This window comes from Aquarana catesbeiana, linkage group LG09 (assembly GCF_042186555.1).
Source record: "Aquarana catesbeiana isolate 2022-GZ linkage group LG09, ASM4218655v1, whole genome shotgun sequence".
NCBI classification, from domain to species: Eukaryota; Metazoa; Chordata; class Amphibia; order Anura; family Ranidae; genus Aquarana; species Aquarana catesbeiana.
In genome coordinates, this window is record NC_133332.1 from 199,339,650 (window position 1) to 199,362,006 (window position 22,357).

The 22,357-nt window shown below is 41.9% G+C and overlaps 1 protein-coding gene across 3 annotated transcripts in view; it reads left to right on the forward strand.

The window, feature by feature from the left end:
- The window catches only part of TTLL11 (tubulin tyrosine ligase like 11), a 254,643-nt gene that overhangs the window by 125,569 nt on the left and 106,717 nt on the right, over nt 1-22,357 (forward strand). For all 3 annotated transcript variants that reach the window (XM_073599526.1, XM_073599527.1, XM_073599528.1), the window contains 2 exons: nt 2,324-2,419; nt 4,857-4,966. In XM_073599526.1, the coding sequence (XP_073455627.1) occupies nt 2,324-2,419; nt 4,857-4,966 (206 nt within the window). Of the gene's footprint in view, nt 1-2,323; nt 2,420-4,856; nt 4,967-22,357 lie in introns of those variants that run through there.

The following is a 22,357-nucleotide window of genomic DNA, read 5'->3' on the forward strand; positions in this document are numbered from 1 at the left end:
TGCGGGCAGTTGGCAAACAGCTCAGCCAGCGGTGCCTGAACCTAGAGGAATAGTCCCTACATCCAGAGGTGTTCCAAGACCTGTGTCATAGATGGAGGATACTGAATGTGGATGTCCTGGCCTCCAAACTTAACAACAAACTGGGCAGGTTTCTCTCCTGGTATAGGTATCCCCTAGTGGACAACACTGAAGAAATGGCTGCACTCCAAGATCCATCAAAATTCGCATTTAATGAACTAACATCCCAAGTGTTACAGACAGTTCAAATGGTAGACGCGTTTCACACACTAACACTAGTTAGTGTGTGAAACGCGTCTACCATTTGAACTGACAGTGTTTGACAACACTGAAGAAATGGCTGCACTCCAAGATCCATCAAAATTTGCATTTATTGAACTAACATCCCAAGTGTTACAGACAGTTCAAATGGTAGATGCGTTTCACACACTAACACTAGTTAGTGTGTGAAACAGTCTACCATTTGAACTGTCTGTAACACTTGGGATGTTAGTTCATTAAATACAAATTTTGATGGATCTTGGAGTGCAGCCATTTCTTCAGTGTTGATCGTATGCGGAGGCGAGTCTAGGCGGGCACCCGTGATATCATTAGGCTTCCTGTCTCACCTGGAGCAGCGAGTTCTTTTGTTTGGATATCCCCTAGTGGACGCAGTGGATGCTCTGGTGGTTCCATAGGATCAGTACAGACTGATCTATGCCTTTCTTCCTCTGAAACTCTTTCCTCATCTTCTGCACAGGATCAAGATGGAGGGCATTCTAGCTCTGGGCCACAGGGGATGTGGTATTCTGCGTGATCAGATTCCTGGGCTCCATGGGCTCATCCAGATCATCTGCTTCATAGTCACAGAACCTAACAGCATGGCTGTTGAAGCCTAGATTCTGAGAGACATCGGCATCTCTGAATCTGTGATCCTCATGATGCTAAAACCTAGAAGTATTTTTCTTGGACCTTATCTGATAACTGCTTTGAGCACAAGGTCTATCAGGAAGTTCCCTGAGCTGCAGGCAGTCCCAAGCTCTACTTTTTTTTTTTTTTGTGGGCCTATTGTCATTTTGTTTTCTGTTGCCCACCCCTCTGTTGGACTACTTTTTGACATTCCAACAGTCTCTGAATTTCTGTGTCCCTTAGTGGACGAGAATGAAAATGGAATTTTTTGTATATACCTTGAAATCCCTTTCTTGGAGGGACATTGGTCCCTCCCCTCTGTGTTTTGGATCATGCTGTTAGTATTGCTTTACCAAAAAACTGAAGCATGCTGGAAGCAGAAGGGGTCATACTGGGCTGGCCCACAATGTATTTGTTTTCCAATGTCCTTTCCTCTGTAGGCAGTAGTATAACCTGTTAGTCTCTGAATTCCTGTGTACTTTAATGGACTCAAAGAAATTAAGATTTTACAATACAAATATTCTGTCTTTCAACAGTATCAAATTAGGCGTAATGGGCGATTATTTTTTTTTTATAGGAAGCTAGGGCAAATTCAAAGCAGGTAACAACCAACACATGACTAGTGTAAGTCCTCTTCCTTCTCCTGAGAGTTTTCTACATTATGCAAGTGGCAATTTGGTATTTTGGATTGTTTAAAAAGAGCATAGTTAAGGACAGACCCTTTTAATTCTCATGATCCTTTCACATATATTATGCATAGAGGAAGTACTTAATTTTAGGTCTGATGTTCGTAGGCATGTGCATCTTACATTTAGGCGCATAACATTTGTATTCAACATCTGTTTCAAATTGTTCAGAGACCATTCAGAGTTCATTTACAGGTGTATTTCACCTGCAGTTGACCTCCTGACCAGCTACAATCTGCTTCAAGCTGCCTTTATATTCCTATTAACTTGTATGGGGAGAGAAGCAGTGCTAACGTCAAGAAATGCACATTGACACATGCCCTTATTCATGCAGACTGATCCTGCCTACGTTGTAATGACAGCAATGCCCAGAGCTCTATATAAAGCTACTGCACCAGCAACATTGACCATAAAACCAATATTTTTATAAAGGAAATTACGATGCAATAAGACTGGACTAATGCTGGTTAGGAGCATCTAACGCTCCAGGTATTTCCTAGTTATAGAACTTTACCAAAAGGATCTATTCATACATCTTCTGAACCCCTGTGTTGGGAAGCCTTGTTTTTCCTGATACGCCCACCCTCTGTGTGATACATATTCCCTGTTACAGGAAGCATGTGGGATATAGGTAGAAACTTTCATTCATATATTTGTGCTGCTGTTGTGTGAATACTGGAGAGCTATGTAGAGGGTTCTGATGTGTGCCTGTGTCTCTACCTTTCCTACAGATTTTAGGATTTGACATCCTCCTGTTGAAGAATCTGAAGCCAATTCTTCTAGAGGTGAACGCAAATCCCAGCATGAAGATTGAACATGAACAGGAGGTGGGAAGTTGACAGATGAATGCTGTATTGTAATCTACACTATATGGCCAAATGTGTGTGGACACCCCTTCAATTTCATAAAGACATGACTTGACGGGTTTGCTGTGGAGGAACTTAAATGGCCTGCACAGAACCCTAAACACCTTTTATGATTAATGAAAACAGCTATTTTGAGCCAGGAATTCTCATTCGGTTTAAAGAGGAGCTAAAAGTCGTAGCTGCCGACTTTTAATATTAGGACACTTACCTGTCCTCCAGCAGTGTCTTCCCCCGAGATGATTTTTCAGTCATATCTCTGGTGCTGCCACTGCCTACTCGGGTTCCCCACTGTGCATGCGCGGAGCGCCTTGCGCTTTGTAAATGGCCTGGCAGTGGTGGAAAGGAGGGGGTCCGAAGTTCCGGATGAGCTCGCTCGCTGAGCTAGGGTGGAGCTCCGCTTTAAGTACCTGACCAGACAAATGCTCTTTTGACTAAATGGGCACAAATTCCTACACATTTCAAAAATCTTATGGAAAGCCTTTCCAGAGTGTAGGCTGTTACAGCATCAGAGTAGAAGCTAATTACCACAGCTTTGGCATGGAATGTCCAAAAACTTTATAGAGGTGTGATGGTCTGGGGTCCACAACATTTTGGCCAATTAATGTATGTGGTTTGTTGAATAACACAAATACAAGAAATGATTCCTGAACCAAATTACATTTTTATTCAGCAGTTGACCTCAAAGTCCAAAACTAAACTTTTTTTTTTTTAATTTTTATTCGAAAATTTTTACATTTTACAAAAAGCACATTCATTCATCTTCTTACTCCTAAACACTTTACATATATAATCATAAACATAATGCACTACTTTTATGTCTTTACATTTCTTTATTTCATTTACTACATTAATAAACCACTTCAAACCTGTTATTCTGTTTTTTTACTAATGTCTCTTACTTATGGAGGAGATTCATCTCTCCTAGTTATTAACATTTATCTATTCTGTTCTTAGTTGTTTGCCTTATTTAGCCAGGGCCCCCATATTTTCTTAAATCCATTGTTATTCCTTTTTTTAGTATATACAGCAATCTCTCTCTTAATTGTGATATATACTTCTTTTAAGCTTCTGTATGTGTCGGTGGGTTCCTTGCTGTCCATCTCTTCACTATTAGTTTCCTTGCTTTATACGGACATCTAATTGTTGCCATCCACCTTTTTCTAAGAATACCTCCTCCCCCTATATAACCCAGTATACACGCAATTAGATCTACTTCGAGGGCCACTCCAAAAATCTGTTTTATGGTTTCCAAAATCTCCCCCAATATCTAAATAGTTTTGGGCATCTCCACATCGTATGGATAAGCTCTCCATTTTGATCTCCACAATGTGGACAATTAGCATCTGATCTTTGCCCCATACTGAAATAACTTTCGAGGGTTATAATATGATCTATGAAACGACATCAAATGCGAGATTCTCTGCGATGGGAACAAAGACACCATTGGTCCCGCCTCTAGTATATATCTCCATTGTTCCTCCGTTAACTCCTAACTAAACTTAGAAAGTATTATTTTACTGAAAGAATAACGGAATTTAGGAATAGACTTCCAGCAGAGGTCAGTCAACAGTAAGTGGATTCGAACATGCTTGGAACAAACATAGATCTATACTCAAAGAGTTAAAAAAAAAGTTGTCTTTTTCTGCTGTCATTCTTCTATGTTTCTAAGTTTGGCCAATTCGCTTATATGGAGTTGAAGTACATATATATGCGAAATGTTCTAACTATGAAAAGATTTAGTCATTTTATTCTAATATGTTTGTGATTTAGAACCCCTAGCAGACAGCATAGACAGGTTGGTGACCACCTTTTTTACTGCAGTTTAGTGATACAGATCACTAGTCACTGACCTGCCCCCAGTCTGCTGATTAGACAGTAAAGGAACATCACCAGAGTGATGAATTCACTGCTGTCCTAATCTGGGGGCTTTCCCTTTCCTGTGTCAATATTGGAAGATAACGTAAAGATACTTATACTGACTGTATGAAAATTCACCTATTTCTTATTGGACAACTGGATTCAAATTCATTTTAAAACATTTATTTTGTCAACGTAAGAAGTTTGCACCAATATAAAATATTGCTGCTTTGCTTTCCAGGTAAACCTGCAATGAAAATCTTGAGGAACTGCCTACTAATTATCTGTTTATTTACATTCATTTGCGGTTTCTCAAGAAATTTCTCAAGTGGAAACACTTAGATATTCCTAACATCATCATTAAAACTGTAATATTAATAACTGCGATTTATCTGAAAAATAGCTTGTGGGCCTGTTTGAATAACGTAACAAAACACTCACTTTGGTGTTAATAAATTGTTTCCAATTAAATATGCTAATCTGTGAGCGAACTATTCACAGCATTTCCTATAACATAGTGTCTTTGTTTTTTGTGTTGTAGCTTCTTCCCGGCATTTTCGAGAATGTGCCGAGCTTGGTGGATGAGGAGGTGAAAATTGCCGTAATCAAGGACACACTGCGTCTGGTGGATCCATGGCAGAGGAGGAGCCAGTGAGTGTGGTTGTAGCATGCGGATATATTATATGTTTGCATACATGTTATAGCTGCACTGATTATCAGGCTTGTGATGGGCCTGGCCGCTCTTGTGTGCCCATGAGAGGCAGAGAGCTTAGCATGGCCAACACTAATGTGGTGATATCAGCTATACAGAGTGTGAAAAGTGTTGCCACCCTCCACATATATAGTACAGCAATGGTTTGGGAATCAAAAAAAGATGTGAATTTCTTTACAGGTCATACATTTTGTATTTTACTTGCTTATATCCATGTTTGACTGGAGGTATTGAATAAAGCTTCATTTTTTTCCCGGGGAGGTAGGAAGGGTGATACAGCCCCAAACACATTAGTCGCGTGTAATGGTGGGTATCCAGTTATCTACAGGTGGCTACCAATGCTAAATATCTTTCCTGCAGTACCTCCTTTATAGATGCCAGATGCTGCCCTAAGATTGTCTTCCGGCACTGTGAGAGTTAATTTCAGCCCCTGCTAGTGGGAAAAACCACACTGCTTGCCTGCCCCCTTCTGTCCTCTCTATTATTTATATTACTAGTGTTACTGCTCTTCCACAATCCATTGCTTTCTGTAAATGGGCAGTGGAGGTCCTTTCATTCAACTGCCTCTCCTCCATTTACAGAACAGGATGCATTGTAGCTGGCCGATCATGTGTTCACAGATCGCCGCTCTTAAATGAGGTATTTACAGCATTTTTTTTTATAAATCACACACAGAGGGACACCACAATAGGAGACAGCACTGATGGTGTATACATGTTACAGTTATGCAAGCAGCAGGAGGAGGGGGGCGGGAACTGTCACAAGCTGACTGGAAGGGGGGGACGGGGAGGAGGACACAGGAGCAGAGAGAAGACAAATAGCAGGGCTGCGGATGACGGAGGCATATAAACTGACCACAGTGTCAGGGCTCAGCAGCCATGACATACCGTGGTCAGTTTACATAGGGGAGGGTAGAAACTGTCAGGATCAGCCAGGTTTTTTAGGTGTTACATGGGGCCAAATGACACAGCACATGCACTGTGTCATACAAAATGCTTTAAAGGAGCAGGATCCATTTTTTTGGGGTTATCAAACACTTTAGTTCTCACAGCGCCGGAAGAGAGCTGCTCAAGATTTTTGCCAGATGCAGAGGTAGTGGGATACATACAGTACCAGTACACATACAGTAGCTAATGGCTGTCCGTGATCAGATGGCATGACACTGAATTTAAGAGGCTATACAACATGCAATCAACTGCAGATTATGTTGTATTATAAGGACATGTACAGTATACAAAATGACATTATTATTATTATTACTTTAGTGTTTAAAGCTAAACTACCCCTAATGTGTGCTAGGCTGCTGTGCTTTATCCAAAATTGATATGTTCTAATTATAAAATAAGGTAGTGCTCAGTGACGAATTTCTATGGTTTACAGTATTCTGAATCTCCAATGTCTGAATTTTTGTTCTGGTACTCCCAAGTGTTATTCTTCTGGTACCTTAGCTATCATTGTTCTGGTACCCCTAAGTGGCAGTATCTATTTTTACAGAGCCCAAGTGTCACTGTTTTATTGTCTTGGGGCCCCTAAGTCTCAGTGCTTCATTGCCCTGGAGCCCCCAAGTCTCAGTGCTTCATTGCCCTGGAGCCCCAAAGTATCGGTGTGTTATTCTTCCAGAACCCCAAATGTTAGTGTGTTATTCTTTTGAAACCCCATGTATCAAGGTTTCATTGTTCCTGGGCCCCCAAGTATCAGTGTGTAATGTGTTCTGAACCTCCAAGTGTCAGCATGTCAGTATTCCGTACTCTCTGCCAGTGTTTTAGTCCCCAGATGTATGTATTGCTACAGCTTCATTGGTGTTTTTGAACACTTTCTGGCTTTTTGCTGAATTGATCTCAAACTTTATGAAGCGTTCTAAAGCGATAGGAAGATTATCGCCAAGCTGCATATATTCTGGAACAGTAAGTAAGATAAAGTTTGGTTTAACATAATTAAAGCTTCTCATGTAATTAAGTTTGGTTCTCGTAGGAAGTGTGACAGAAGTCGGAGCTTGCTCTCCCATGAAGGATTCTTCTGCTGATTTGTCACAGATGCTCGGTAAACCGGGTGCGCCGTCATGGTAACAAACAAGCCAAGAGACAGAATACCCAGAAGGCCCTGCAGCAGGCGGTCTAGGATGATAGATTCTTTAGTGAAGTTTTAGTGAAGGGATCAGAAGTAATAAGATTATATTTTGATGAGATAAGGCCTTGTCAGCGCTCACACTCAGTTCTTCCAGATCTTGTCAGGATAATCTGCTTTTCTGTGATTTTATTATATCTCTGGGACTTTGTTCTATGCGCACATCGTATAATGTACATGGCATATCGCTCCTCACCTCTGATAGATGGCTGCTTTACAGTGTACTGTGAAATAATGTGTAAGGATATTAAAATACATTCCTTAGATCTTTTTCTGAAATGTAAGTTTTGTATAGAACTGAAGAAAAATCTATCAACGATGCTGTGCTTTTAGTTACCAATTAGAGTTTAATTCTCACTGCTATGATTGCAAGGTGTGAAAACTTGTTGCCAAGGGCTTACATGACCCATCTTTAAACCCACCTGAACAAATCTAGACGGCAACCTCCATACCACAGAAGAGTGGATGGGCTAACATAAATATATCGTAATGGACCACCTGAAATACCCTAAATCAAACAAACGTGTACAACACAGCACCCCAAAAACTATACAAAAAAAAAACTACCTAAAAGAAATTGGAGAGATCACAACCCAGCTACTCAGAAATACCCAAAGGAATGCCTGTAGTTTAATCAACCCCATGACTAAAGAAATACACTCAAATAAACAAAAACTCAGTCTACAAACTGCAAAACCTACACACTCACTAAGCACTGGGCTTCCTCCTGTGCTTCCCAGATGTTTGGTGTGTACAAAAGGTCTCACTATAAAAATAAATAAAATATCCCCACAATAAATGAAATCATCCAAAAAACTTAATAGACCACACATCATCCAAGGATATATATTGAATCTCTAATGCACAGCTGCTAGCATCTAGCCCTCCACAATGGAGTCCTGATGTCTTCCAGTTCGGCGGGGACTCCATCAAATAGATTAGCAAGTAAACATGGGGGGCAGACATGGACATGGCCAATCTATTTAATGGAGTCCCCACCAACCTGGTAGGCACCTCGACTTTATCACTGAGGGCTAGGGGCTAGCGGTTGTTTCATAATTATATTAATTGTGGGGATCTTTAGATGATGTGGGTGCTGTGTTGTAACTTTTGTTTGATTTTTGGGTGTATATCATTAATATTTTTATGTTTTCAGATTGAACCTTATGGTCTTTTATGATATATTAATGTTCGCTCATCCCCTCTTTTGTGATGTGGAGGTAGCAAACCATCTTTGGGAAGGTTTGCTATCCCCCCCCCGCCCCCCCTTTTTTGTTTTGTTTTTTCTTCTTACCAGATTGCCAATTGCTGCTTTTTTTCATTGCTTTTGTTAATCTTCTTAATGACTATATGTTGTGCATATATTTTGTTCTAATGTAAGTCTTTGGATAAATGTATGAAGGGATCGGCAAGGTGTCCATATACAAGCACTGGTGTCCGTGAGCGGTCGCCAGGGTGCACGGCCGCCGCAGTCAGCTTGACATGGCAATGCTCCCAGTTTTTAACATTGGTATCTATGGGAAATCTTGGTAAGCTTGGCATGGCACTGCTCCTGGTTTTTAACATTTAACATTGACCTCTATGGGAAATCTTGGTCAGCTTGACATGTCACTGCTCCTGAACCATAAGTGACATGGACACCAAACTTGGGGAGCACCGAGACGGGACTCAGGACTACAACATATTCGATTTTGGGGTCAGCCAGCTTGCCTGGGTGATTTATTATTTATTTTTTATTTATTTATTTCAGGTACTTATATAGCGCCTCAATTTACGCAGCGCTTTACATATATATATTATACATTCACATCAGTCCCTATACCCTCAAGGAGCTTACAATCTAAGGTCCCTAACTCACATTCATACCTATACTAGGGCCAATTTAGACAGGATCCAATTAACCTACCAGCATGTCTTTGGAGTGTGGGAGGAAACCGGAGTACCCGGAGGAAACCCACGCAGACACAGGGAGAACATGCAAACTCCAGGCAGGTAGTGTCGTGGTGATATACCACATCGTAGTCCTGGGTCCCCTTAACATGCTCCCCAAGTTTGGTGTCCCTGTCAGTTATGGTTCAGGAGCAGTGCTATGTCAATTTGACCAAAATTTCCCATAGTCGCCAATGTTAAATGTTAAAAACTGGAAGCAGTGCCATGTCAAGTTGACCAAGATTTCCCATAGAGCTGGTATATTTACATGCACTGAGAAGGTGAAAAAAGGTAATGCTTCACTTTAAGTACATTTTTGTTTTACATACATGCTCTGGTTCCATTGTGTACTTAAAAGTGGGGTATGCCTGTATATATTCTTTGCAGGGGGAGAGCCGGGAGTGTGGTGCAGGAAAGCCTGGGGAATATACAGGTGAAAAGGTAGGAGTAAGAAGACTAAAGGGTGCTCTATTCTATGGGGACCTGCTGCCCTGGCCTGCTCTAAAGGGGGATCTATGGGGGATCCTGGCCTGCTCTAAAAGGGATCTATGGGGGACTCTGGCCTGCTCTAAAGGGGATCTATGGGAACCCTGCTCTAAAGGGGAATCTATGGGGGACCCTGCTTCAAAGGGGGATCCATTGGGGACCCTGGTCTGCTCTAAAAGGGGATCTATGGGGACCCTGCTAGAAGACAGAGTGTTTTTTGAAGGTTTTAATTTGAAATGTACCTTGGTGTCCTTCGCTAAGGTCTGTACTTTGGAAAATGCCCACCACAGCCTTGGTTACATACACTAGGGCCTGGATCCTGAGGAAGCAAGGTTTCCACAAAGGGAATTGATCCATTACGCCAATTTGGAGCTACACATATGCACAAATAATATCCAATTGTATATGGCAATGATTATTTGGGGGTTGTCCTTTTTAATAATGTTTTAATTGTATAATAAAGATGTTGGTAGTTTTAATCATTTATTTTTGTATGTTTTCCTTGTGGCTCATTTAAAGTTCCTATAAGTCTCATTTCCTTCCCCATCTGTTGGGGGGTCAGAGAAAGAACTTTGTATACAACTGGAATATGATTTGTTGCTGGGGAGGGGAAGTATACTAACATTTTCTTTCCTCCAATTTAAAAGAATAAATCCTATATACACGGACATCATTGCATCAAGATGTGAAGTAGGCAACTTCGGTACTACAGCTCTGGTGAAACTTCAAGTCCGTAAGTCATTGCCACAGGCATGACTCCTAGAGGCAGAGACATGATAGGATTTGTAGTTTCACCACAGGTGGAGTGCCGAGGATACCTACCACTGATTTAGGTTGTAACAAATATCAGACTACCAGAGGGTCTCATCATGTGGGTTTCCTCCCACAAACATACAGGTAGGCTAGTTGGCTCCAGCAAAGTTTGGCCGCACTATGTGCCTGTGAGACTGTGGTGATGACTTTAGATTGTAAGCTCCTCTGCTGCAGAGACTAATATGAATAGCCTAGTGTTCTATGTACAGCACTACCGAACATGTCAAAGCTTTAGAACTGTATAATATGTGTTTGTCCAATATACCGTAAATATAAAAGATAACAATATCCTGGCAGAGGTATGTCAGTTTATCCTTTCTCTATTTCAGAGAAGTAAAATCAAGGTCACACAGTGGCCTAATTTAATATTTCTGTACATCATTGTTAGATTACACTCTCCAGATTTCTGTTTCATAGATATATTGATCTATACCTGGTTTTGGCTGTGTATAGAAGTGATCCTTTTTTTACAGTGTTAATTCAATTGCTTCAACACCAACGAATACGAATGGACAGGGTTTTCTGTAAATGGAATCCACTAGTGGTTTGATCTTTTTCAAAGAACTTTTTTTCAAATTCTGCTAATAAGTTGCTCACATTTCTCACGTCCTTACAGTTTCCAGGCCTCAGAATAAAAGTTTTTTTACCTCTTCCATTATTCTTCAATATCAGTTTGTGCCATCAGAGCCCTGCATTCTCAGACTTGGCTGTTTGGAGTTGGTGTCTCCAAGTGCGTTTTTAAGCTGTCAGGTTTTGGTTCTTTCTCCAAAAGAAGTGCTTTGTATTTCCAGGTTAAAGATTGCAATCAGTGACTCCAGAAGAAGCAAATGTGTGTTTCCATTTTGCCATTTTTGAGGGCATGGGACAGTTTTTTGTTTTCTAAAGTTCAACTTTTGAAAGATCTTAACCACTTCCATACAGGGCATTTTCACCCCCTTCCTGCCCAAGCCATTTTTCAGCTTTCAGCGCTGTCGCACTTTGAATGACAATTGCATGGTCATACAACACTGTACCCAGATGAAATTGTTATAATTTTTTCCCCACAAATAGAGCTTTCTTTTGATGGTATTTGATCACCTCTGCGGTTTTTATTTTTTGCGCTATAAACAAAAGAAGAGTGACAAGTTTAAAAAAAAAACACAATATTTTTTACTTTTTGCGATAATAAATATCCAATTTTTTTTTTTTTTAAACAAATTTTTTCCTCAGTTTAGGCCGATGTGTATTCTTCTACATATTTTTGGTAAAAAAAATCGCAATAAGCATATATTGATTGGTTTGCGCAAAAGTTATAACGTCTAAAAGGGGATAGATTTATAATATTTTAATTATTTTTTTTTACTAGTAATGGCGGCGATCCATGATTTTTATCGTGACTGCGATATTGCGGTGGACACATCGGACACTTTTGACACATTTTTGGGACCATTCACATTTATACAGCGATCCGTGCTATAAAAATGCACTGATTACTGTATAAATGTGACTGGCAGGGAAGGGGTTAACACTAGGTGGTGATTGAGGGGTTAACTGTGCTTGCTAGGGAGTGTTTCTAACTGTAGGGGGAGGGGACTCACTAGGGGAGGAGACCGATCGGTGTTCCTCTGTACTGGGAACATACCATCGGTCTCCTCTCCTCTGACAGGACCGTGGATCTGTGTGTTTACACACACAGATCCACGGTCCTGCTGTGTTACCGGCAATCGGGTGCCCAGTGACACGGCGGGTGCGCGCGATCGCCGTTGGCAGCATGCGCGCGCCCCCTGGTGGGCCGGGAAAGCGAGGCCATCAAATGACGCCCGCCCGCAACTAAAGCTGCGCCGCTTGGCCGTCAATAGACAGCCGGCGGTCAGCAAGCAGTTAAATTGATTTTTCCAGAGTGTCTTTCTCTTAGCTACAGAATAAAAAAAAGCTCATTTTCTGCACTTGTGTCTGATGTCCTTTCACTCTCAGAACTCTTTAGATTAAAAAATAACCAGAAAACTCTTGATTACAAGCTGTTTTCTGAGGAAGGTCTTTGAAAAGCTGTGGTGCCTGATTGTAATATTCCGCTGTAAAGCAAGTATTGGACACTCTCAGATTTTGCAGAATGCCTTTTTCCGCTACTTCTTAATTGGAAACTGCGTATATCATGGATGGTTTGTTCATTTCAATGTTCTCTTCAAGAGTCTGGTGATTACCATATATTTTCTACTGAACTAATCATTTTCTTTCCTGTCATCTGAAAAAATATGGTTCTCAGCTTCGTATTGCTAATTACACTGCAAATAAAATATGTTGATTTAATGAACAGAGACAGTTTGGTATGGAGGAAATAGAGTCCAAAAAATGTAGGTTTTCATCTCCCAGAGCCTGGAAGGAGGAAGGGAGAGGGCTGGAATGTACAGAAGGAGTGCATCAGGAGAGAGTTTGGGAGGGGGCTGGGATATACAACAGACCGTATACTAGGAGGTAGTGGTCCAGGTAAGACAGAGGGAGACAACCTAGAGGGGGGCAGGGTGTAGGCCAGAAGGGAGACAGAGGGCTAAGCAGTGCAGAGAGAGAGTAGCAGGAGACATAAATAAACCAAGAAGGAGGCAGGGTGAGTGCTGGGTGGTAGGGAGTGGACCAGGTAGGACAGAGGGAGGGCATGGACTAGGACAGAGGCAGAAGGCCAGGCCAGAACAGGAAGTACAGCAAAACAGAGAGAGAATCAGGTGGAATAAATGAAGATGACTAGGAGGAAATCAGGGAGAGTACTAGGTGGGAGAGAGCTGGCCAGCTAGAGCAGAAGGAGATGACCAAGATGGAGTCAGGGTGTGAGCCAAGAGGGAGGTAGAAGGCCAGTAAGGGGACCAGCAAGGGATTTAACGGGTTAGCTAGTGGAGAGTCAGAGAGTACTAGGACATAGGGAGCACATCAGGAAAGATAGAGAGAGGGGACCAGAGTGAAAAGGATCGGACCGGGAAGGAGATGGCAAGATTTTTGAGAAGAAGATGGAGAGCAAAAAACCCTTAATCTAGCAGTTTTTGCTTGCCTGGTGCTGGAAATTCGGTACTTTATTTTAAATCGTATACTTTTTTATGAGTTTCGTTTTATAAAGTACACATAAACAACTTTTGGAAATTTGGTATTTAGTTTGACTTGCAGGAGGAAATGAAAAGCAACAGGAGGTTTAAATCTCCAGAGGTATTGAAATGCAAAAAGGCAGTGCAGCTTCAACACCAATAGCCATATTTCCCTGCTGTAGACAGTTTATCACTATTGCACCATCTATTGCACCATTACACATATTTTCATTCATTTCAGATATTTCAGACATTATTGAACATCCATGTACTTGTATTCAAAATAAGCCTGTCTGGAAAATTGTTGCATTAATAATTGTTGATAAAAGTAACATGGATAAATGAAAAAAAAAATTAATGCAGAGGAATGCTTTCCACTTTTTTGTGACTTTTTCGTTACCTGCCTTGATAAATATTATAACTGCTGCATTTAAAGTTACACCCCCCCCCCTCCTGACCAGGGCATATTTTGCAATGCGGTAGTGCATTACCTAACAATTACACGGTCGTGCGACACTGTACTCAAATAACATTTTGTCCTTTTTTTCCCACAAATAGAGCTATCGTTTGGTGGTATTTGATCATCTCTGCGATTTTTATTCATTTATTTTTATTTTTTGCACTATAAACAAAAAAATTTTGAACAAAAAACAATAATTTTTTACTTCCTGCTATAAAACATACCCAATAAAAAAAATCTAATTTCTTCATCAATTTAGGCAAATGTATATTCTGCTACATATTTTTGGTAAATCAAAATCCCAATAAGCATATATTGATTGGTTTGCGCAACAGTTATAGCGCCTAAAAACTATGGGATATTTTTTTCTTCTTTACTAGTAATGGCGGCGATCAGCGACTTATAGCGGGACTGGGATTTTGCGGCGGACAAATTGGACACCTAATTGACACTTTTGACACTTTTACAGTGATTTGTGCTAAAAAATATGCACTGTCACTGTTCTAATGACACTGGCTGGGAAGGGGTTAACATCAGGGGGCGAACAAAGGGTTAACTGTGTCACAGGATCAATGCCATCCCTTCTCACAGAATAACAATCTACCTTGTCTACATAGGCAGATTGTCGTTCTGCCTGTGTCCCGTGTAATCAGCGGATGCCGGCAGACATCGAGTCCGCGGTCGCCGGCAGCGCCAGCATGCCCCAGACCCGGAAGTGTCAGATCACGTACTAGGTACTTGATCTGGTGCAGAGCGGCCGCCTTACCGCAGTGTATCTTCGGTGGACGGTCCGCAAGTGGTTAAAGCAGAACTATAGGCAAAACTTTTTTTTTTACATCTTGTATAGAGCAGGGGAGGGTTCTAACCCCTGTCAATTTTTTTAATTTTATTTTTTGCCATCTGTGTCCCATTGCAGAGATTTTCTTTCACTTCTTGTCCCATAGCTAACCAGGAAATGAGAGGAAATCCCTGCAAGTTAAAGTGATTGTAAAGGTTCCTTTTTTTTTTAAATAACAAGCTTGTCATACTTAACTGCTCTGTGCAAGGGTTTTGCACAGATTGGCCCTCCTTTTTCTGGGGTCCTCTGGTGGAGCTCCTGGCCCCTCCACTTCAGCGAGTGCCCCTACAGAGAGCCGTTTTCCATGGGGGCACCCATGCAGGCGGGCTACTGAGTCCTGCTGTTGCGTCCATTGACACAGACAGCAGGACTCGGCCCCGCCACTGGCTCCCATGTCACTGGATTTGATTGACAGCAGCAGGAGCCAATGGCTCCTGCTGCTATCAATCTATCCAATGAGGACCCGACTCAGTGACTGGAGCCATTGGGAACGATCGCTGGAATAATCGGGTTCAGGTAAGAAAAAGGGGGGGCTCTGGGGGGCAGCTGCAGCACAGAAGGTTTTTCACCTTGCAGAGATATGCAATTAGCGGATCTCCAGCTGTTGCAAAACTACAAGCCCCATCATGCTCTGCCTCTGGGTGTCATGCTTGTGGCTGTCAGAGTCTTGCTATGCCTCATGGGACTTGTAGTTCTGCAACAGCTGGAGGTCCACTAATTGCATATCCCTGCCTTAATGCATAGAACGCATTAAGGTGAAAAACCTGGAGACTCACAACTCCTTTAAGGAAATCCCCCCCCCCTTTCATATCACCAGAACTAGTGTCCCCACTGGAAGATTTCCTCTCTATTACTTTTCTGGGGACAACCCAAAATTTGGGATTTTCTATTACTTTCACTTCAATGATAATGGTAAGCAGGACGAATAGAGAGGATGAATCTCCTTAAAATGGAGTTTTACCCAAAAGTGGAACTTCCGCTGTAAGCACTCCTCACCCCCTTACATACCACATTTGGCATGTCATTTTTTTGGGGGGGAGTGAGTACCTGCCTTTGACAGGTACTTCCTGTCTCACTTCCCCTTCCGTCGCTTGGCCACCTAGGCGTCTCCTCCGCTCCCCACAGGCGGCCCCTCTCACTCTGCAATCTTCAGGGACACGTCACAGGTCCCTGAAGATTGCCTGGCCACTAGGAGAGTAAAACGCGACTCAGGCGCAGTGCGTGCCCAGCTGTGAAGCCACAAGCTGTCACAGCCGGACGCTCACAGTTGCACTGACGGCGCCGCAGAGAGAAGCGGGAGAGGAGCGAGGCTTAGGGCGCCCGCATCGCTGGACCGGGGGAAGGGTGAGTGTATGTTTATTAAAAGTCAGCAGCTACACTTTTTGTAGCTGCTGACTTTTAATAAACTGAAAAAAGGCTGGAACAGACAGCAATAACAGCTGACAAGCATTCTAATCTCTCTCCACTCTATCCAAAACTAAAAAAAAGGAAAATGTGTTGCCTTTAGTTATACTTTAATAGTAGGGTCAGTGCAATTAGGCATTTCTATTCCATTCACTTGTTACAAATGTCTCTTTACATCAGACATTTCCTAGCAGTGCAGGATAGATTCACTGTGATTGGCAGTTCAGTGTCTCACAGTGCTTATCAGATTTTAGTAATCTGTGGAATGTGGAGTACATTTGTGAAATCTTCCTTGTCAAAGATGAAGGAAGTGCTTACCTGTTAAAAAAAAAAAAAAAAAAGATGAAGGTTGAAGGTTTGTTTGCGACAACCTGTACTAGCCTGGTCTCCATGCCAAAATGGCTACCACCCTGCCTATGATTCTCTGAATTGGCCTTGCCCTACTTTTGTCCGGCCTGTCAAAAAGGAGACAAGGTAGTGAGTTTCTGGGGATGGCAGAGTTCTAATGATACTCTGCGCTGAGGAATTAATTGGCTGCAGTTTTTATCAGTGTGCTGCAGTAATTGGGACCGCATGCTGTCCGGTGCTGCCGGCTTTCTGTGTGTTTTCAGCATTTTGTCACACAACAAAGATCTGCTTTTCTTTTCCTCTTAAAAGTCAGCCGAGTGCTTATATCTTGGGAAAAAATCAAATCACTGGCACACTTTGTGATGCCTTCACTGGTTCATCTTCAACTAAAGGAGAGCTTTTCCTGCATCCTTGTACAACTGTCTTGTCCTGAAAGAAAATCCAGAATGCAATTTTATTCCATTCTGTCTTTTTCTTTTTATTCCCTTTTTCTGTTACTGTTTGTAAAGTGAATGAATAGAAAGAAATGTAAATTGTGGTGATGAAGTGAAATGTCTTGCAGATTCTCAAGCATAGCACCAGAGCCAATTTATAAGGCCAGAATTGCTACTTCTCTATTTTGTTTGTTTATAAGGAGATTTCATTTCTGTCAGCATCTCCTATTATCGAGCCGCTCTGGGCAATTTCTGCATGACTCTTCCACAATTATTTGGCTTGTCTTTATGAATGAGCCCACATATTAGAAAAGGCACACTGGCGATGATGGCGGTGTAAAATAGGAGACTAGAAGATAAAGGTTGATCACCAGCTCATGCATTCAGCTTACATACTGGTGTTATGGTTGCAACAAGTGTTTATCAATTTAATTTGAATTAAATTCAATTTAATTTAATTTTGAAAGTGCAGTGCCCTTTAGCAGCTAATACATTTTCATTTTTCCATAGGTGGTTGATTTATGAGAGAACTTATGGCTGACTGCAGAGAAATTCTGCACATTGTGCTTTCCTTTGTTGAATATGGTAAATGTGTTAAGCAAGCCATAGATTATGCAATTTTCTTTCCCTCAACCACGGAGGAAGGGAGGAAAATTGCTTGAATCCCTCCCACAGCGCTATTGTGTTCTGCCAACACAATCGGGGAGTGTGGGGAGCCTTCCCTGCTGGCAGAACACAATGATTAGTGTTGCAGGCTTATTGCCTGCGGCACTAATCATTCAGGGAAAAACCGACAGGCTGGTTGCACACAAGTCGATCGATAGATTGACTTGTGTACAACCAGGGTGTGCCCATACATGGATGAGAATTCGACCAGTACCTGCTGCGGTTTTATCTTAATTGTACAGTACAGGTCACAGACAACTTATTTACACCATGGGTTATAGGGTCATACCTTCAGGTAATTAGATACTGGCAAGCTTTTGAGGGCACACCCCCCTGGGTATAACTCCCATCCACTCCGTAAGTCCTCAGTTTATTGAAGTGTTCACCTTGGTAATTGGTGCAACATCTTGAGTTAGTCACAGGGTTCTGGTCCAGGGCTGTGGTCCATTTCTATAGAATCCAGTTCTGAAGACTCCTTTGGGCTAAACCTGGATTTTATATACAGTCCAGCGAAAGGAAGCCAAATCAAAATAGGTGTACATTTGCTCTTGCGAAGGCCCACACAACACTCAATCTTAGAATATAGTAACAATGCATTCCTTGCACCAGAGCAGGACCTGGTTTTAACACTAGTCTCAGCATCTGATTCTGGCTCTATTTCAAATCAGTAACAAGTGGCCAACTTGGCAAAAGCAGAATTTTCCACATTCACGTCACATTTCCTCAGACAGATTACGGCCTTAATACAGCCATCTTTGTCCAGGGCTCAGAAATGCCCTACCTCTTCTTCTACTCTGGTATTTCAATTGAATTTGGACCCTGATTTGAAGGTCATAGAGGACACAGAATTGGAGGGGAATGAAGAAGATGAAGAGGCAGTGTTGGAGGAAATTACAGAAGAAATCTCTTACTGCTATTTCTATATGTAAAACTGCAGCTAACTGGACTATGAATAACCAACATAATCCTGTATTTCAGGATTGTGCTGTTGCAGAACAATTACAACATTTTGCCTTCTGCTCCTTCCTTTTTTGTCTAGAAGCCCATAAATATGTCACTGGATAAAAATATTCAGAATGGCTTTAATCTCCATTCATATTGGCAGAATCTCATGGCTAAAGGCTTGGACAGTGAAAGCTTTCAGTAAATAGTGCGTCACACATATGACCTTCCAAGGAAGATGTCTGTTTGATGAGGTACTTGACCCATTCATCAAAGGTCACAGGTGGATGGATTTTACTTCTGAAGAGGAAGGTAATAGAACCCTCTTCCTCAGGGGCTCTTAGTTTCTATAAATACAGGGTACCTGCATGCTCTAACCAAACTTCAACTACAAAACCTAAGTTTGGTCCTTCCTTTCACCACAAGGTTATCGCCGTGAACGTTAGCGTGAGAGCAATAATTCTAGCCCAAGACCTCCTCTGTAACTCAAAACATGTAACCAGTAAAAAATTTTAAAGCGTTGCCAATGGGGATTTTTGATTACCGAAGTTTGGCGCCATTCCACGAGCGTGTGCAACTTTGAAGCACGTCATGTTAAGTATTTATTTACTTCATCTTTCACATTATGCAAAAAAATTGGGCTAACTTTAATGTTTTTTTTTTCTTTAAAGCATGAAACAGTTTTTTTTCCAAAAAAAAAGTGTTTCCGAAAATTGCAGCGCAAATACCATGTGAGATAAAAAGTTGCAACGACCGCCATTGTATTCTTTAGGGTCTTTGCTAAAAAACACATATATAATGTTTGGGGATTCTACATAATTTTCTAGCAAAAAATGATGAATTTTACATGTAGGAGAGAAATGTCAGAATTGGCTTGGATGGCAAGTGGTAAAGGAGCATGGGCAAGAGAGAAAACCAAACTCCCAATCAACATTTTGGAGCTCAGAGCAGTCGGGTTGGCCCTCCATCACCAGACCTTCCTACCGTTGACACCAAAATCGGGTGTAGTCATACAATGCCACCACAGTGGCATACTGTATATAAGTCATCGAGGGGGCAGAGAGACTGACTGTCTTGAGTGAAACAAAGCAGATTATTTTATGGACACAAACCCACTGCCCTGCAATTTCTGTTTGCCTCCAGCTACAACAACAATCTTCCTCTGTTTGCAGCCAGAACCAGCTCTGGCTTTGGATGCTCTAAACCAGGGGCAGGCAACCTCGGCCCTCCAGCTGTTTTGAAACTACAAGTCCCGTGAGACATTGCAAGACCCTGACAATCACAGACATGGACTCCAAGAGGCAGAGGCATTATGGGATTTGTAGATTCATCACAGCTGGAGGGCCGAGGTTGCCTACCCCTGCACTAAACCCTGGTCTCAATTCTGCCTTATTTATGCCTTCCCTCCATTGATAATTCTGCCTTTCTGCTCAATAAAATAGAGCAAGAGAGGAAAAACTGTGATTCTACTTGCACTGAACTAGCCCAGAAGACCTTGATACATGGATATACATGGCCAGACCTGCTATCTCAAGGCCCTCTATTGCACCCTTCTTCAATTACTGGTTTTAATGGCATGACTAATGAAACCCAGGCCCTTAAGGATCGAGAGATTCCCAAGTCTGTGATTTCTACCTTCTAAGCAAAAAAGGTCAGGAAGATTTAGTCTAATACCTGAAAATCTTACTTTGCCTAGGGCGAGCACAGTCAGTTCAGTCCCAGAGATTACTTTGTGCCTCGCATTTTGGCTTTCCTGCAAAAAGGTCTTGAACAGAATCTAGCTCATAGTACCCTTAAAGGGCAGGTATTAGCCTTATCCAAAGACCTTTTCCAAGGTCTTTGTCTCTGCATTGCCTTGTGAAAACCTTTATTCAAGTTTTTTTCTCATGTTAGGCCCCCATTGCCGCACCCTGTGCTTCCCTGAGACCTTAAAGCGGTTGTAACCCTCAACTAAAAAAAAAAAAAAGCTCCTGTTCCTTTAAGGCATGAATAACAGCATAGGGCTGTTGCAGTGTGATTGGTCCATTTCTATGTTCTTAAATACCTGGTTGATCCTGCCTGTTTTTGTGTCCCCCTATGTGACCTGACTATAGTAATCATGGCTGCTGATCTATGATACAGTGGTCAGTTTACGTGTCTCCCTCATCCCACAGTCTCTCCCTCTCCCCCTCCCTCCCTGTCCGTCTGTGTAGTGAGAGCCAATCTCCTCCCTGCCCCTCCCCTCTGCTCCTGCCGCTATTTCCGCTGCAATACAAAGCCCCATTACTTGTATCCTCTCTGTTTTATGAAGATCTAAAGTACTGTGTCAGTTTTTTTTTAATTATAATCCTAATTACCTTCTTGCACAGCGCGGCTCTGCGGTCACAGGACCTCCCTCTGTTGGCCAGCTGACGTCAGAGGGGGAATCCCAGCCCCTTCCCCTGCTCTCCTTAGATCAGGGAAGGAGAGCAGAGGGGGATCACATGAACGCAGAGCGACAGTGTGAGAAAAGGTATTAAGGATTATAATTTTTTAAAAACTGTCACACAGTACTTTAGATCTTTATAAAACAGAGAGGGTACAAGTAAAGGGGTTATGTAACTTAACCACTTTAATTTGGTTCTCTCTGCCCTGCATGAACCCTTTAGAAATATTCCTTTGGAGTTTCCTGCCAGCAAAGTAGCCTTTTTGGTAACCATCACGTCTGTCAAGCGTGTCTCTAAACTAGTGGCCCTTTCCTGTAAAAATCCTTTCCTCGTACTTAACAATGTTTGTATTACACCCAAGACCATCCTACCGAAGGTGGTTTCAGTGTTGCATTTCAGTGAGGGAAAGGAAGTCTCTTTACATTGCCTGGATGTAGTCAGAGCTGTAAGACTGTTCCTAAAAGCTACTGCTTCCATTAGATAAACAGATTCCCTGTTTGTTCTTTCCTATGGGTCTCACAAGGGCAGTCTGCTTCAAAATTCACTTAATCCCCTGCAGATTTTGTAAGTTTGGCCACTTAGAAAGAAATGAAGGGTCTCTCATTTTATCATAGGTGTATTTTAAATTATAGAGGCAAAATATCAACCCAAATTCCAGAAAAAACTCAATACAAATGTTATAAATTGAGTTGCAGTTCAGTGAGTAAAATAAGTATTTGAATCCCTACTAACCAACAATAATTCTGGCTCCCACAGGCTGGCTATAGTATTTGCTCATGTGGTACACAGATTAGTCCTGTCAATTTAAGAAGGTGCTCCTGTTACTGTATGTATATAAAAGACCTGTCCACAGAATCTCCTTCTTCCATTCAAAACTAACCATCATGAGCTGTCAAAGGACATCAGGAACAAGATTGTAGACCTGCACAAGGCTGGAATGGATTACCAGACCATCAGCAAGAAGCTTGGTGAGAAGGAGACAACTGTTGGAGCGATTATTTGCAAATGGAAGAAATACAAAATAACCATCAATCACCCTCGGTCTGGAGCTCCATGCAAGGTTTTGCGTCATGGGGCAAGGATAATCATGAGAAAAGTGAGGGATCAGCCCAGAACTACACAGGAGGAGCTTGTGAATAAACTCAAGGCAGTTGGGACTACAGTCACCAAACAAACCATTGGTAACACAATACGCTGCCATGGATTGAAATCCTGCAGCGCCCGCAAGGTCCAACCTTCTCGAGAAGGCACATGTACAGGCCCATGTGAAGTTTGCTAATGAATATCTAAATGATTCAAAGAAGGATTGGGAGAAAGTGCTGTGGTCAGATGAGATCAAAATTAGGCTCTTTGGCATTAACTCGACTTGCTGTGTTTGGAGGAAGAAAAATGCTGACTATGACCCTAAGAACACCATCTCTACATTCAAGCATG